Here is a 16,203-nt window from a genome sequence, read left to right as displayed (position 1 = left end):
AATAAGAATTTGAAAATAATTAACTATACACATTAAAGCAATGATATAGCTTTAGTTTACCCTCCCAGGTAACAAAAAGTGTACCAAGTCTAGTGTAAAGGTTCTATTTAGTTGTAAATCAACATGTTTTAATGGTTATATTAACCAATGAGAACGCACCTTTGTTTAGAAAGTAACTGAAGTACAAATGGAAAAGTTGATTAAAAGTCATGATTCAAATCAAGGCTTTCCACTTGATTTAAATTGCTGATTTTAAAATCACCTTGATTTAAATCAATCCACCCTGTAGTATAAATATTCATTTGCACTGTTTAGACTCTGAGGACCATTTTCAGATTAATTAGAAACTTTTATTACATGGTATCAGATGTTCTCAAAAATCAGTTCTTGGAACTACTTTCTAATTTTCCTGCCTCCCCATTAAAGAAAGTGCAACACCAGTAGAAATTTAGAACTTTCAAGTAGACAAGTAAGGTGCAATAAAATATATCCAGGAAGGTTAACTGATTCTAACCTTCATATTCAGCAACCCAGAAGACTGGCTGATGACATCAGCAGAGGTGGTGTTTTGATCCTGGCCTCACCCTAAGACAGTACACTAAAGGCATGGCTACACTTGCAGATGTAGAGCGCTTTGAGTTAAACCAGCCTTCGTAGAGCACAGTAGGGAAAGCGCTGCAATCTGTCCACATTGACAGCTGACAGTGCACTGGGGTGGCCACATTAGCAGCTCTTGCAATGGCCACAGAGAGCAGTGCATTGTGGTAGCTATCCCAGCATGCAAGTGGCTGCAACGTGCTTTTCAAATGAGGGGGGTGGGGTGGAGTGTGACAGGGAGTATGTTCTGTGTATGTGGGGGGAGAGAGTGTGGGTTTTTGGGGGGCTGAGAGCATGTCAGCAGGCTGTCTTGTAAGTTCAGATAGCAACAGACCCCCCCCCCCCCCCCTGCCTCTCTCTCTCTCACATACAGCATTCCACAGTAATGGTTGCTTTGTCTCAGGGCAGATAAGCATGCCGGCTGTCAGAAACAGAGCTTTCAAAGGGCATATCGGCATGCCTGCAGTGATTCCAAAACAATGACAAGAGTGGCCACTTGACTTAAGGGGATTATGGGACGTTTCCGGAGGCTGATCAGAGCGCAGTAATGCAACACCTCGTTCACACTGACGCCCGGGTGTTTCAGCCAATGTGCACCAAGTGTTAATCTTCTCACCGAGGTAGAGTACCAGGAGCGCTCTAGCCCTGGAGTCAGAGCGCTCTATGTGCCTTGCCAGTGTGGATGGGTAGTGAGCTAGGGCGCCCAGGGCTGCTTTAATGCGCTCTAACTCGCAAGTGTAGCCAAGCCCTAAGGGTATGTCTACAATTAAAATGCTACAGCGGCAGCCCTTCAGTGTAGACACTACCTATGCTGATGGCAGGGATTCTCCCATCAGATAGGTAATCCACCTCCCCAAGAGGCGATAACTAGGGTGATGGAAAAGTTCTCCAGTCGACCTAGCACTGTATACACCAGGGGTTAGTTTGACATAGCTACATCTCTCAGGGTTGTGGATTTTTTACACCGAGAGAAAGCTATACTGATTTAAGTTTTCAGTGTACACCAGCCCTAGCCTAGCAATCACATCCACCTTGGCCTCCTCCCTCCCCCCCCCCCCCCCAAGACAAATAAGGTCTGGCTATTAAAGTGGCATTTTGAAATCAGTTTCACACAAGTGTAGGATGCATATTTTTATTTACAAAATATTAATTCACTTCAATATTTACAAAGTTAGAAAAATCAATAAACCCTATGAAGGTTTGAAAACTTAAATACAAATAAGTCATTATAAGTACAGAGAGAAAAGCATTCTTAAATCAAACACTCAACAAACAAAAACAAATATTTTTGCATAATGTAAATAAGTTTCAAAATAATGCAAGAAAGTTATAGTTCAAATCCAAGATAAAGTTAGGTTTACATAAACACATTTCCTTGGAAGGGATGAGTATGTACACCAGTGTGTCAACTAAGATTGTTTTCTTTAGATTTAAGAGGCACATTAGGTGGGTATGCAAAAAATAAGTTCCATAGGCAATGGGTAGTTTTATTACTACATCTTGACTTGATATTATAAAAAATATTGTTAAAGTGAAAAATGTTTAATTTCCAGGCATAGAGTTGACTCAAACTAAGCCAATTAAACTGTCAGTAAAGCTACAGTAGATATTTAGGATACAGCAAGGTTTACACAGCTAAACTTAACTATCAAGTCATCCTGTAAGTGTGATATGATCAACATGTTAACTTCATTTAAATTGGTTTAGCACAGAAGCATGTTACCACAACCTCAAAGCACTGCATTCTGTACACATTAATGACTATTCAACATGTTTGTGCAGTTACAAAGATAAGTTATGACCACATTCTGACTGAAGTTGATGGGAGTTTTGCTATCAACTTAATCACCAACAGAAATTGGCCACCATTGGTTTCCAACAAAATGCAAGAGAGTGTGCAGCTAAACACCATTATTTGCCAGTAAACTGAAAACTCAGCACTTGCTTTAATGTTACCATTTTCCAAGGAACAATAATTAGAGTGTTACAAGTTAAATCAGGCACATACTGGGGGGGCATGAAATTAGAGCTAGTACCATTTCTATTGTCAGATGTGACTGGTGATTATTATTTTTGGGATTGCAATTTGCATTAAAAAAAGAAGTTATATTTACATATGTAGTAGTAACACATTAGACCATTTAGGACACTCGTTGCACACACTGCTCAATTTTTGCACAACAAAATCCCTGACCACATGAATTATATAATATTCACAAAATTAAAGGCGAAGTCATTTTAACTATACCTTAAAAGTACTTAGATTTGCAACACTGTACTTTAACAGATAAAGACTTGCATTACCTCTAAGTATTTTACTGAGCATATTGATTGCTTTAATATATATATATATATATATATAAAGTTTTGATTTTATCTACTCTATCAGAGTCTAGCACCTTTGTTCTCTTAGCCACACCACTACTGATATAGTTCCCTTATCTAGTAAGAGGTAGTCTAGATATACACTCCTTTACAGCACTATTTTTATGGCTACAGTCTGACTGACGTAAATAATGAAACCATACAGCTGCTCATGCATAGACACTTTCAAAAAACCAAGTGTAGGAATATGGGAAAAGATATCCCACTTAAACCATTCAGAGAGATTAAGGCTAAATGGGAACTAGAGGTTTGGGGAGGGCTCTCAAAAAACTTGCTCTGAGACTAGTCTCCTCCTTAGCTTTACAACCTACAATTCCTCCTCCACATCCTCTCTCCTCTTCTTCCAAATGAGAAATGTCAGTGAGCCCAATGCCACCTGAACAGGTAGGGATGGATTAAGACTAAATGAGACTGAGACACCAAAACTTCAACACCCCCTATAACATTCCCCCACCCCCGACAAACACACACAATTTTTTCCTTCAGCTTCCACCACCAATCCAAGACTCAAATCTTCTTCCTTCAGCCATCCTTTCTGCTATATCCATTAAGCACAGAAATGCCACATTTGACTAGCAATATAGAAAAAATGCCAGCTGCCTCAAAGTTAAATTGCCTTTTCTGCTCTGATACGTGCTAAACAAAGTACTTTAAGTTATGTTGCTTATATCGTGCTAGGATCCTGATTCAGGAAAGCATCCCTTATTATGCAAAGCAGTTAAGCATGGGCTTAAAGTTACACATATGCTTAAGTGCTTTCAGGTACTGGGACCCATACATCAAGACAGTCATATCTGAGGGAAAAGAACATTTAGATAATATGGAGAGAAAGCTGTGACGGTTGCAACCAGGGATGCAATAATTGTTAGCGTAACATCAAAATACATACACTTGATTGTCCCAAATCTGCCTACAATTAATCATCCATATTAGCATTTTTAACAGTTTGTACAGTTTCCTAGGTAGCTTTAATGTGGGATCTTATTTAAATGCTCTACAAACCATTAATAGATGGTTTATACTGATGAATAAATGAATTGTTTTTTGGAAAAGCCACATGACACAAATGCTACTAATTTAGGCCCAAGATTTTATCTACTTTACAGTTACTAGGAGGAGAAATATCCTCTGAACTTTAGATATCTTTAACACTCTAACATGCAAGAAAATTAAGAAAAAAAGCCACCTTTTTTTTAAAATGGAGCACAAGGGGGGTGGAGCTCCACATATTACTAGCTCTGTAGCACACGCACAGGTACTTTCCTGGTAGCAACCACAGTAAAACCGAGGCCTCTGTTCCCAGAACTACAGTATACAGATTCCTGAAGGCAACAATTATGCCAATGCATAACAAAAAAAGTCACTACACCACTGTGTAGGCCAGATTTTAAAAAAGGAAAGCTAGTTTCAAGCTTTAAATAGGGTATTCTAGAAGGTGGAGTATAAAAGAAAGCTATACAATGGTGCTTCTTTTAGTACAACTTACACACGAGTGTTTTTAAATGTAAAAAAAATGTAAAAAGAAATATTCACCAGGGAAATAAGGATCTGAATAATAATCAAGAGCATTTAAACAGCATTGTACACATGGACATAAGCAGTTCGTGTCCTAAAAGCAGGGGGAATAGAAAAAACAAGAATGAAGTTCTCTTTGGTAAAACGCCAGTATTGTCGTCAATTCTATTTTTTAAAGAAAAAGTAAATGCAGTATCGTTTCTAATTGCTACGTTTAAGTTTCAGATGCACTTATGAATTCCAAATACATAGATGGACAATATCTAAATTGCAATTTCAGACTGATCTATGAAATATTGTGCACTAAAGCAGCAGTTTCTAATATAAAATTTATTTTTAGTAAGTCAAACAATATGCATAAGAAAATAATCCAATCAAGTACTGTTGGTGCAGTAAAAGTACTCATTAAATTAGAAATATATAATATTCCTAAAGACAAGATTGTAAACTATTTTAAAGTGTGCTAGAGCTGTGGATTGTTACACATGTATGTGTTCACACACATGCTGTTTCTATTCAGTTTCACACTTTAAAGTCAGCCAGTCTTGAAAAAAATGTATGGTTTGTTTCCTTACAATAGGCATAAAATATGATTAGCAAAAAGTAGCCTGGCAGTCCCAAAAGTCCAAGTTTACCGTCTGGTTTTAAATTAATTTCCAAGCATACAAGGAAACACTTTAGTTTAAGGGAGTCAGTTTCAAGTATTCTAGTGTCCATTCCTAGTGCACAGTCCTAGATTTTGACTACTATACTTTGAGAGGAGGCCACCCTATCTTACGAGGCCTTTGAACAATGGCTCCTTTTTGCTCTTGGTTCTGTTACAAGTACTACCCATCACTGACAAGTTTGATCTAAACTAGTATATTTGTCTGCTTTTTGTTCACTTCAGGAGTTTTGCCATTGGTGTCAATGGGACCAGGAGTAGGCTCACTGTCTTTCATTCCTGCCTCCACTTACATTCTGCTGAACTGCTAGCAGTACAGTTTACTTCAATCAGCACAAAACTGGGAGCCCAGAGAAGTCTTACAAATTAGTTGTTCTAGAAAATTATTTCCAAAAGAGCTCATGGCTACTCAGTACTAAAGAACAGGGGACTTGCAGACAATAGCATTTGTAATGGCTTGACTATTAGTGGAAGTAAACATTAATGGTCCCCAGTATCAGAGTTGGCCATTATATGGTACAATATTAATGCAACCCCTATTCATTTTCTTTATAGTAGCTGTCAATTGTATCTGAATTAAAATATACCACAGTAACAGTGATGTCATCTCTATACATCCTTGCTAGATCTTCAGGTAAAGTCAACATTGCAGCAAGTCTCTCTTGGTCTATCTCTCCATATTCATTATCTCCAATTGCGTGCCTTAGTAGGTGAGTGGCTATATTCTGGTCATATGAGCCAACACCCCTGGCTTTTCTATGATGCAGCAGACTTTGCATGTAACCCAAGCTGACTGGTTTCTGAAAAGTCATCCTTGGTTTCTGCACATTAGCTTGTGCTAGGTGTTCTGCAACAAGTTTTATGACATCCTCATTGTTCAGCATGTCCCACAGTCCATCTGAAGCAATAACTAGAAATTTATCTTGACATCTTAGTTTATGGTAGGTGACTTCAGGCTCTGCAATTAAATAGGGAGGCGTATAGTAATTGGGAGGAGCATACTGATAAATATTTAAAGCCTCAACATCACAATCATTCTCCAGAATATTGTGTTGCAGTTCTTTACTCCATTTGAATCTGACATCTCCGAAAGCTCTAGAGGGCATGAGAATCCCCAGCAGCCTGTTGTTTACGATTACAGTTTCCTCCTCAGATTTAGGATGTTCTCCCTTTAACCTTCTGATTTCTGCTTCATTGAAAGCATTGTGGTCTCGAGTAAGAGAGAGTGCAGACCACATTCCATCTTCTTCTTGAACCCCTAGGATTGCCCTGCAATCCCCAGCATTTGCAATGTGTAAGTGAACATTGTCAATGTGAGCCACACAGGCTGTTGCACCAGAAAAAGCCACTTGAAGGGCAGTGTTTCTCGTCATTTCATTTTCTAGGGGAGCCTGAGCTTCCAGTGATATATCTGAATCTAACCTTTTGAATGCATATATCAAGGCTTCTTCTACACTGAATCCGAGTTCTACATCTAGGTTCAATAGTTCCTGCCAATAAACTCTGAGGTGATCCAAGTACAGTGAGGCTGCTTCTCGGTACATGTCATTTGGATGCTTGTACCACTGCAGAATTGGCAGAACTGGTTTCATGTGTTCCATGGCAAACTCAATCTCTTCCAGCGTTTGTTGAGACATGAGAGAGACAGCTATATAATACAACAGTCTCTGACTTACCGACTGAGCACATGCAGAACCTGCATGACCATCAAAGACCCCAAACATCATCCCTTTGGTCTGTAAGCATGTGGCTGCACTTCTACGATCTTCATTAGGTGTGTTGGCAGCCAGCTGGTTACTCTCAAATTTCAGCACAGAATTTGTGTTTTTGCCATCAAAGTCATGAATTTTATGAGAAAATTCATCTGCTCTTAGTATATCATTTATTTGTGATGATGTCAACTGAAGACTGAAGTCTTCTTCTTCAGTTGAAGTATGTCTGAATGCTTTTTTTAAGGTGAAGACATTGTCGATGCTCCAGCTCAGCACAAAAGGGGAAAGAGGCCCTTTGGCAAACCCACACTTCCATTTCATCTTGTTTCTGTTTGTGATACATCTTGAGTACAAACGTCCTTTTCCTTGCAAAACAATGATACTGTTTCTTGCAGAACTTAAAATCCTGGAGGATACAGTACTGGACATCATAAGATGAACTCTTTGTAGAGTGATTCCTTCAGCAAAGGAAATTTTTTGAAGACCTAGGAGTTAAAAATAAGACAGAAGTAAAAAATTAGAAGCCACACACAAATGTTTCACATGTAGTCCCTAGAGCAGGGGTCGGCAACGTTCGGCACGCGGCTCGCCAGAGTAAGCACCCTAGCGGGCCGGGGCAGTTTATTTACCTGCTGACGCGGCAGGTTCGGCCGATCACGGCCCCCACTCGCCGCGGTTCGCCGTCCCGGGCCAATGGGGGCGGCGGGAAGCCGCGGCCAGCACATCCCTCGGCCCGCGCCACTTCCTGCCGCCCCCATTGGCCCGGGACGGCGAACCGCGGCGAGTGGGGGCCGTGATCGGCCGAACCTGCCGCGTCAGCAGGTAAATAAACTGCCCCAGCCCGCTAGGGTGCTTACCCTGGCAAGCCGCGTGCCGAACGTTGCCGACCCCTGCCCTAGACCTTGAAAAAAAATAGCTGAAATTTTAACATGCTATTGAAGGACAAGAGAGTGTTATACAAGCACTGGCTCTTCCATCACTTACTTCCCATCACTTAAGTTCATGGAATATAAGAGCCTAAGTGTGTCTCTTTTATAATTATCACACTGGAACAGGTAGGGAAAGTTTATCACACCTCAAATAGTAAAAAACTATTTTTCGCGTTAATCACCGTAAGGTTAGAATAAGAAACTGCAAGACTGGTGAGAAATGCAAGCTTCAATAGCTCATTGTGATAGCCTACAGGTGAAAATAAGCAGAACAAGCAGTTAAGCATGTGTCTAACTTTAAGCCCATGCTTCAGTGCTTTCATGTATTTCATGTATTGGGACTCATAAATCAAGATAGTGATATTTGAGTGAAAGGAACAACATTTAGACAATACAGAGAGAAAGTTATCTGATGATTGCAGTATGTTAGCTATTCCATGCAAGGCCTAGAAATAATTCTCTCCCCCTGTTCACCAATGCCAACCCTATAAGAAAAAACAAGCATCAGAATGATGACTATGCTACTAAGTATTCATTATGTATTATTTAGTCCTAGACACCCAATCACCACATAGTAAATGCCCAGAGAAAGCAAGTCCTGCCAAACAGTCATTTAGCATAGCTCCTAGAACAGAAAGCTGCTGTGGATAGGCATATCCAGGTCTAAATTGCTTATATCCAGACAGTGAGTCCTGCTCCCTTTTGTCAAATAATTTTACAATAGTATGTATGCACTCCCACAAAAAAAAAAAAAAAAAAAAAAAAAAAAAACACCAAACCACTGCACACCAGCTGGGGGTTAGCGGGCTGCCGAATCTTGTCAGTCTCCAGAGACCAGTCTAAAAAGGCCACAGGCAGAGACCCCAATCTTAATGCCTGGATGCAAACATAAACAAATTGCATTCGAGGGTGCCAGCAACCACCCAGGATTAGTCAAACCGATTAGAGTGCTCATCTGTAAGTAGATCTGCGACCAACAGGAAAGGATGTACTGGGCCTGACAGCAGCAGACATCCGGAGGCATTCATGACAATCTAGATAAACTGTCACCATCTCAGTGTTCCCTATACCAAAGTAGGTGTTAGATACCTGTAGTGGCACATGGCGAGAAAAGTTTAAGCAGCTCACAGGCTGAGTGACCCAGATTCAACCTTTACAGACATGTTAGAAATATATATAAATGGTAATTAGGGCCATTCCATCTTAGATAGGCTAGAACTAAGTTTGAAATGCAAACCTCTATTGTTAGAGAATCAGAGGTAATACTGATTGTATGTGTTTAGTTATATCTTGTTAGATGTTAGCCATGTAAACAAACAGTTCTTGTCTATTACTATAGCTATTGATTCAGAGATCAAAAGGGAATATTAACATTTAGATGAACCTTGGGTGAAATAATGTCATTGTCTACATGTCTCTTTTAAAGTTGTGGTAAACTGACTGGTGATGTTTGGGAAACTGAAGGTTACATCAAAAGCCTATTGTTCAGCCAGGACTATATGGTTAAGAGGCTGCTAGAAAACTGTATAAAAGACTCTTGGGACCTGATCCTTTCATCTCAGATCTGCTTGATGCTTTATGCAGAAGAATTTTCAGTCATAAGACTGAGATCTCCAGTCCCATCTGGATCATCCTGAATATGAACATTGGACTATAATGTATGGACTAATTCTGAAAAAAACTCTTTGCAACTACAAAGCTCACCATCTCACCATCACACTGTAAAAGAGCACTTGTCTGCCATTCAGAGGCAGAGGGCAAAATTGAGCCTGAAAGTAGATAAGCATATAGTTGTACACGTCTTACTCCAGGGCTAAATTTTGTTCTCTGCTTACGTGTAGCAGATGCAACACAATGGTAGTTGCACTTGCTTAATCAGAGCTGGGTTTAAACCCCTGGGGCAAAACATCATTGCATGGAGAACAAAGTAATATCATAGAACTATGACAGTGAAGTTGGTCCAATAAAAGATATCACCTCACCCACCTTGTCTCTTTAAATTGAAGGAACATTCAAGCACTTTCAATTACACTATTGATATTCCCACACAGAGTTGAGTGTATTTTTTAAAACAATGTGTGACACTGATATATGCTACTGAGGCAGATCACCTAAGAGGACCACCCCATCTTCCAAGTGGTCATTAAGAGAGGTTGGGATTTTACAGTGTGGTGGCTTCTCTGGCAGAGAAGTCAGCAACAGAGACCCAGGATAATCCTCCTAGTATATCTTTTGATGAATGACCGCAAATCCCAATCATCATCAAGAACAGAAGATGGGAAAACAGCAAAGCCCTTTTCTACACTGGTGATATTTACTTAAAGATTCCCACCAAAGCCAACAATGTCTTCCACCAGGGGGAGCATTAATTCATTCAAGGCTTCCCCAACTGGATCCACTTTTAAACAGTGTTTTTTTACTGGACTTGCTTTCAGCAGGTTTAATTAAAAATAGTAGTTAAAAAAAACCTCACAGGTCCATCTATCCCAGTTCAACTGCTCCAAGAGTTGATTGATTGATTGACTGTTGTAGATTTCACACAGGCATTTCTACCTCCAGCACTCCAACCAAGACTTGTAACTCAGGCCATTAGCAGCTTTGTCTATTTTCAGCATTGTGACCCTGCATGCATCGGTGGTGGGTATCACAGGTAGGGGAAGGCTGTGCCTCCCCAAACAGCCCGGCATGAAGACTGTGCCTCCCCAAACTACCTGGCGTGGCCCCACCCACTCTCTACCCCCAGGCGCCCTCCTGTCTGCTGTTCCCTTCTGTGGGTGAGAGGCTGGGGCAGGCAGACTGGGGCCTGTGGTGCACACAAGACCCCCAGGCTGGGGCCATGCCGCACTGCACCACCCATCTTTCCGGTGCTGGGACCATGCCACCCACCCAGTGCGGTGGGGCTGGGGTCGCGTGGGGGCCGGCAGCTGTGTGTGTGTGGGGGGGGGGGGGGGTGCTCCGGGCTCCAATGGGGAAGGGGGGACAGAAGGGGTGGGGCTCAGGGGGAGGGGCCAGGAGCTAGCCTCCCCCAGGGGCGCATTCACCCGCCGCCCATGCCTGTATGCCTTAGTGCCAAACCCCTCCCCATCAAACCAAGAGACACTTTTACAATTCCTTGTGTGTCTATCCTTAGTAAATTTACAACTGAGTAAATTAAGTAAGCCAATTTGTCTGGAGTTGTCCTACCAAAGAGAAACTTATTTGAATTCAATAATCCTCCTGGTTTTGCAAAGCTATAGTAGTCATTAGAGCAGTTCTTACCTATTTGATGCTTAAGTACTCAAACTCTGAGCTATTAAACATTGGGTAGATCTCTGCAACAGTTCGCAAGTTCAGCTGATAATTTCATATCAAGTATGCATTCAGTAAAAATGTGTTTCTTTACTGTAAGAAGGGCTTTATGGTATATGTGAGATGGAATGCTTATGAAGCATCCCTTCTACTGAGTATCTATTTTGTTATATCAGAGCCTACTGTACTGCTCAACCAATACACGTTTTACCTTAGCCAAACTTTTTGCCTCAGGTTCACAGATGTTCATGACTGGAGATGGAATGCCTGAACAGTTACAGTGGCATTGTTAATCTGAAAACATCCTGGTTCAGAAGAGAACAGCAAAGTCCTGAGGTTTGCATGGCTATGTCTTGTCATCCACAGATGAATCCATGCTGAAATGGAGGTCTTTGCGCAAGGTGCCATGATGAACAGAATCATGTTCTGAACATCATAATACAGAGATTATTGGAGCAGCCATCTCTGGATTTGGGATTCTTATCCATGGTCTTCAGTGCCTCACCTTCAGCCCCTTTATCTTCTCCTTGCACTACTGTCCAGTCCATATGATCCTGTGTTCAGACTGCAGGTGCTGAGATATACCATCTTACAGTTTGACATTCTTCTTTGAAGAGTTAAAACAGTGCTTTTTGCTTGCTTTGGCCTAAAGCTGCACACTAGTATCTGGGTTTACCAGGCACTCTGCTGCTATATCCAATAATCAGAGCTGAGTGAGGCTGGAGAAACTCCATGCAGACAGGCCATGTGGGACTGAGGATGTTTAGCAGAGGCATATAAGCAACTTCCAGTCAGGAGTCAGAGCACAGGTATATGGCAAGATAGCAACACAGGAATTGGTTCCGGGGGGACGGGGCGGGAGGGTGTGGTTTGTGGGAAGGACCATCAGGTCTTGATTTTTGTGACTGGCCATGGCTGCACATTTTCATTGTAACTACCTTGGGTTAGTAATACGTAGGATAACCTAACTCCAGGTGTGCCTTATGCTTCAGGACATGGTGGTTGTATGAGCACGTAGATAGGTGAACATAGAGCATGTTCCAGGGAAAACCTGTGGTTGAACCCAAGTCTGCAATGAAGACAAAGCCTAAATTGCATTAGTGTAAACCCTGATTTACATCAGTGCATGCATCAATATTAAGGGTCTGTAGAAGTGTAATTATGTTGATGTAGTTACACTGGTGCCCCCCTTTTTTAAAAAAAATGTGAACAGGACCCAACATCAACATATATGTTGATTCCTGCTTTGCCAACAGCTTGTGTTGCTCTGTGGTAATTTGTCATCCTGTGTCATCTGCCACATCGCTGTTGCCATCACCCTCTCTGTACCTTCCTTGGGATACAAAGTGCATGCTTCGGCTCTGCTCAGGGCACTGCAGAGTTGTGGAAGTAGGGGAAAGCCATATGCCCAGGAAAATTCTATTTTGCAGCACCCTAGCAAAGCCCTCAGATAGAGCTAACCATTATTTAGGCTTCTGACTGTTAGGCCATTTCTACACTAGAGAGCTCATAGTGGCACACAGGTACCGATGCAGCTGCTGCACTGTAAGATCTTAAGTGTAGTTGCTCCATGCCGATGCAGTAGCTATGTCAGCAGGAGAACACCTCCCACCAACATAGCACCATCCACACCAGCACTTCTGTTGGTGTAATTTAGGTTGATATGGGGTGTGTTTTTTTCACACCCCTGAGCGACATAAGTTATCCCGACAACAGTGATAGCGTTGACATAGTCTTAGTGTGAACACCTCTTTGTGAATTTCTTTAAAGATCTAGCAAGTCATTTGCTTAAACTTACCACTTAGAGCTGGACGGAGGACAATTCCGTTTTGCAACAACTTCTGAGGTTTCAAATTTGTTTTCATTCCACAGTGAAGTGAAAACAAAACCTTTCAAATATTTTTTGTGAAAGGGATGTGTGTCAAAGTGTCTGTTTCAATCAAAAAAGGTCAGGTTTTCGATTAATCTCTATGTCCGGATTTGTCTAGAGTTCACAGTGGACTTCAGAAACCTTCCTGGTGAGAACTTCAATGAATTGAGCTCTCCATAAAACATTTCAGTTTTGACAACCCAGCATATTTTGACAAAAAGTTATCTAATATGTTCCAAACAGCTCTAATACCACTCTTCTACATTAACAGGAGTAGCCTATTGCCATGAAGCGATACGAACTCTATGAATAACTCATATTTTTGCTTTCATCAAGGATGGTTGCTAGATCATTTGAGAGATACCTCCTTGTTCATTTATCTACATTTTGCATTCTCTACTGCCCCACATCTGCATGACTCCTCTAAATGGCATGTGGTGCTATCAGACCTCATACTGCAGCTTGCCACACAGAACTTGTCTTGAGCACCTCAGTGATTCTAAACACCCCCTTTGAAAAGTAAAGCTGCAGTCTGGTTCTGTGCTGTATGACTACACTACGGGGTGAGGGCTCCAGCTGAGGATGCGTGCTCCAGGGTGGGGTCAGAAATGATGGGTTCAGGGTGTGTGAGGGAGCTACAGGTTGGGAAAGGTGGTTGGGGTGCAGGCTCCGGAAGGGAGTTTGGGTGCGAGGGGGGCAGGGTCCTCCAGACGACGCTTACCTCAAGCGGCTCATAGGAAGCAGCCACAGGTTTGGCTCCCAGGCGGAGGTGCGGCCAGACGGCTCCGTGCACTGTTCCTGCAGCTCCCATTGACCACAGTTCCCGGCCAATGGGAGCTGTGGAGCCAGTACTCGGGGCGGGGGCAGCGCACGGAGCCCCTGTGGCTGCCCCTACACCTAGGAGCCGGAGGGATATGCCAGCCACTTCCCGGGAGCCGCGTAGAGCTGGGTAGGGAGCCTGCAAGCTCTGCGCCAACCGGACTTTTAACAGCCCAGTCAGCGCTGCTGACTGGAGCCGCCAGGGTCCCTTTTCGACAGAGCGTTCCGATGGAAATCTGGAGCCTACTGGAGGCACCTCCCGTCCCTCCCCAGGGGAGAAGGGTAACAGCCGCCTGGCCCTCGGCTCTGTGCGCTCGCGGGACCCGCCCAGGCCACCATGGCTCGGGGCTCGCCTTGCTCTTCGCTCGAGCCCGCCCTAGCCCGGCGCAGGCACAGGGGCGCGGCCCGAGTCCCGCCCGGCTCCTCCCCTCCAGTCCCGAGGCCTCCGCGGAGCGTGCCTGGGTCGCATTCGCTGCGTAGGGAGGCTGGGGTAGGTCTCAGCGGCGCCCCAAGCGACAAGGGGCAGCACCACAGGCCGCGGCTTCGCGCCCTGCAGCGGCCCCGGTCTCAGCATCGCTACAGCGCCAGGGGAGTCACCCCGGCTTCCGGCCCCACCGCGCCCCCGGCAGCTCCCGCCCAGCGATGCGCTTCGGCCCCGCCGGCGCCCTTACCCGGCTGCAGGGATGCGGCTCTCAGGCTGCCCGCCGCGCGCCAGCCCAGACACTAATCCGGATTCCGCGGTGCCGGTTCCGGGCCCGGGGGGGAGGCTCCAGGGCGGAGGGGCCCTGACGCGCAGAGCCTGCAGCCAACCGGCTGCTCCGCTTGGGGAGCCTCCCACACGCCCCGCCTCAGGCAGCTCCGCTCGGGGCCGCGGCCGCCGCTTCCTCCCTGTGTGAGGGGAGCGGCAGAGCTGGGCCGTAGGGGAGACGCTCTGGGGGCTGGGCGCAGAACACGGGGCTCTGGGCACCTCTCGAGCCCGCCAGGCTCTAGCTCTAGGGCGGAGGCTCCTCCAGTCCGTGGCTCGGGCTCCGTGCTCGGGAGTGGTGCTGCAGGCCGCATCTAGGGTCCCCCAAACCTTTCCACAGCCAGTCCTGGTGAGAAGTGCTTCTGGGCCCAGCGCACCCCATCGCCCCACCACAGCCATTACAAGCCACGGGAAAGCCCAGCTCAATCTTGGTCCATGGTGTGTGCTTGAGTCTAGCAGGAGCTATTAGATAACAGACAGCCATTGCCTCCATGCAACAAGACAGCGTGCAGTCTACCCCAGCAGAGACACTAATGATAAATGTAATACTTTGTAATAAATGTCTAAAGTATGCGCCTTTTCCCCCTCCTTGTCCTCTACCCACTAAGCCATCTACCCTGGACTTACTTAAACTGTCTAACTCCAAAAGCAACTTGAAATAGCAGGCATGATTTAAAAAAAAAGTGATGTTTCCTCCTTTTCCAACTACTGTCATGGCCTGAGACACAGGGAATTTCAGCCTTACATCCTCAGTAACAATTTTTCCAGATTATAAAAGTCTCATATGCCACACCTTTGCAGAGTTAGATAGAGGAGCTCTATCTAGGACCCAGTACCTGTTTTTAACCCCCCATCTCAACAGAACTGATGGAAATCCATCTGATACATCTCTAAGGTCAAGGGTCTGGGTGGGAGTGTTAGGAGAGAGTTAGAAACCAATGTTCTTACAACATTGTCCCTTGGTACCCCAGTACTGAACAAAGACTACATGGAAAGTGAGAGAGCAGAAGGGAAGAGAAGAAAAGTACATTTGGGGACTAATTTTTAAAATCATGCATATGTGCCACAAATATTTGCAGGTCACAAACACAAATTGTGTGTCATAACACAAGAACTAGGGGGTCACCAAATGAAATTAATAGGCAGCAGGTTTAAAATAAACAAAAGGAAGTATTTCTTCACACAACACACAGTCAACCTGTGGAACTCTGCCAGAGGATGTTGTGCAGACCAAGACTATAATAGGGTTCAAAAAAGAACTAGGTAAATTCATGAAGGATAGGTCCATCAATGGCTATTAGCCAGGATGGGCAGGGATGGAGTCCCTAGCCTCTGTTTGCCGGAAGCTGAGAATGGGTGACAGGATGGATCACTTGATGACCTGTTCTGTTCATTCCCTCTGAAAAACCTGGCATTGGACACTGTTGGAAGACAGGATACTGGGCTAGATGGATCACTGGTCTGACCCAGTATGGCCATTCTATATTTTTAATGCAACTGTAAATGCCAACTGGCTAACAGCACACACATTGCCAGTTATATGAACAATTGGACTTTGTGAGGAAAACTTTATTTGTATGTACAATCTTGGCAATTACCATAGCAAGGTAGATGCATTTATGTGTATAATTTTAACCCTCAGTATTTTAAAGTCAAGCAAGTACAAACCTGCACCCCTC

The 16,203-nt window shown here is 43.9% G+C and overlaps 1 protein-coding gene across 1 annotated transcript; it reads right to left on the bottom strand.

Annotated features, from left to right (window-relative positions):
• Positions 1 to 5,697: 5,697 nt before the first annotated feature.
• On the bottom strand, positions 5,698 to 14,485 carry PDP2 (pyruvate dehydrogenase phosphatase catalytic subunit 2). The gene is made up of 2 exons (XM_065416790.1): positions 14,451 to 14,485; positions 5,698 to 7,358 (listed from the first exon to the last, which is right to left on the bottom strand). Exon 2 carries the CDS (start codon positions 7,303 to 7,305, stop codon positions 5,698 to 5,700), a length of 1,608 nt encoding a protein of 535 aa, XP_065272862.1. The 5' UTR covers positions 7,306 to 7,358; positions 14,451 to 14,485.
• Between the last annotated feature and the right edge of the window lie 1,718 nt (positions 14,486 to 16,203).

The sequence above is a fragment of the Emys orbicularis genome, chromosome 14 (genome assembly GCF_028017835.1).
Source record: "Emys orbicularis isolate rEmyOrb1 chromosome 14, rEmyOrb1.hap1, whole genome shotgun sequence".
Taxonomy (NCBI): domain Eukaryota; kingdom Metazoa; phylum Chordata; order Testudines; family Emydidae; genus Emys; species Emys orbicularis.
Note: the sequence above shows the minus strand (reverse complement) of the source record. Positions and strands in the feature narration are given on the sequence as shown.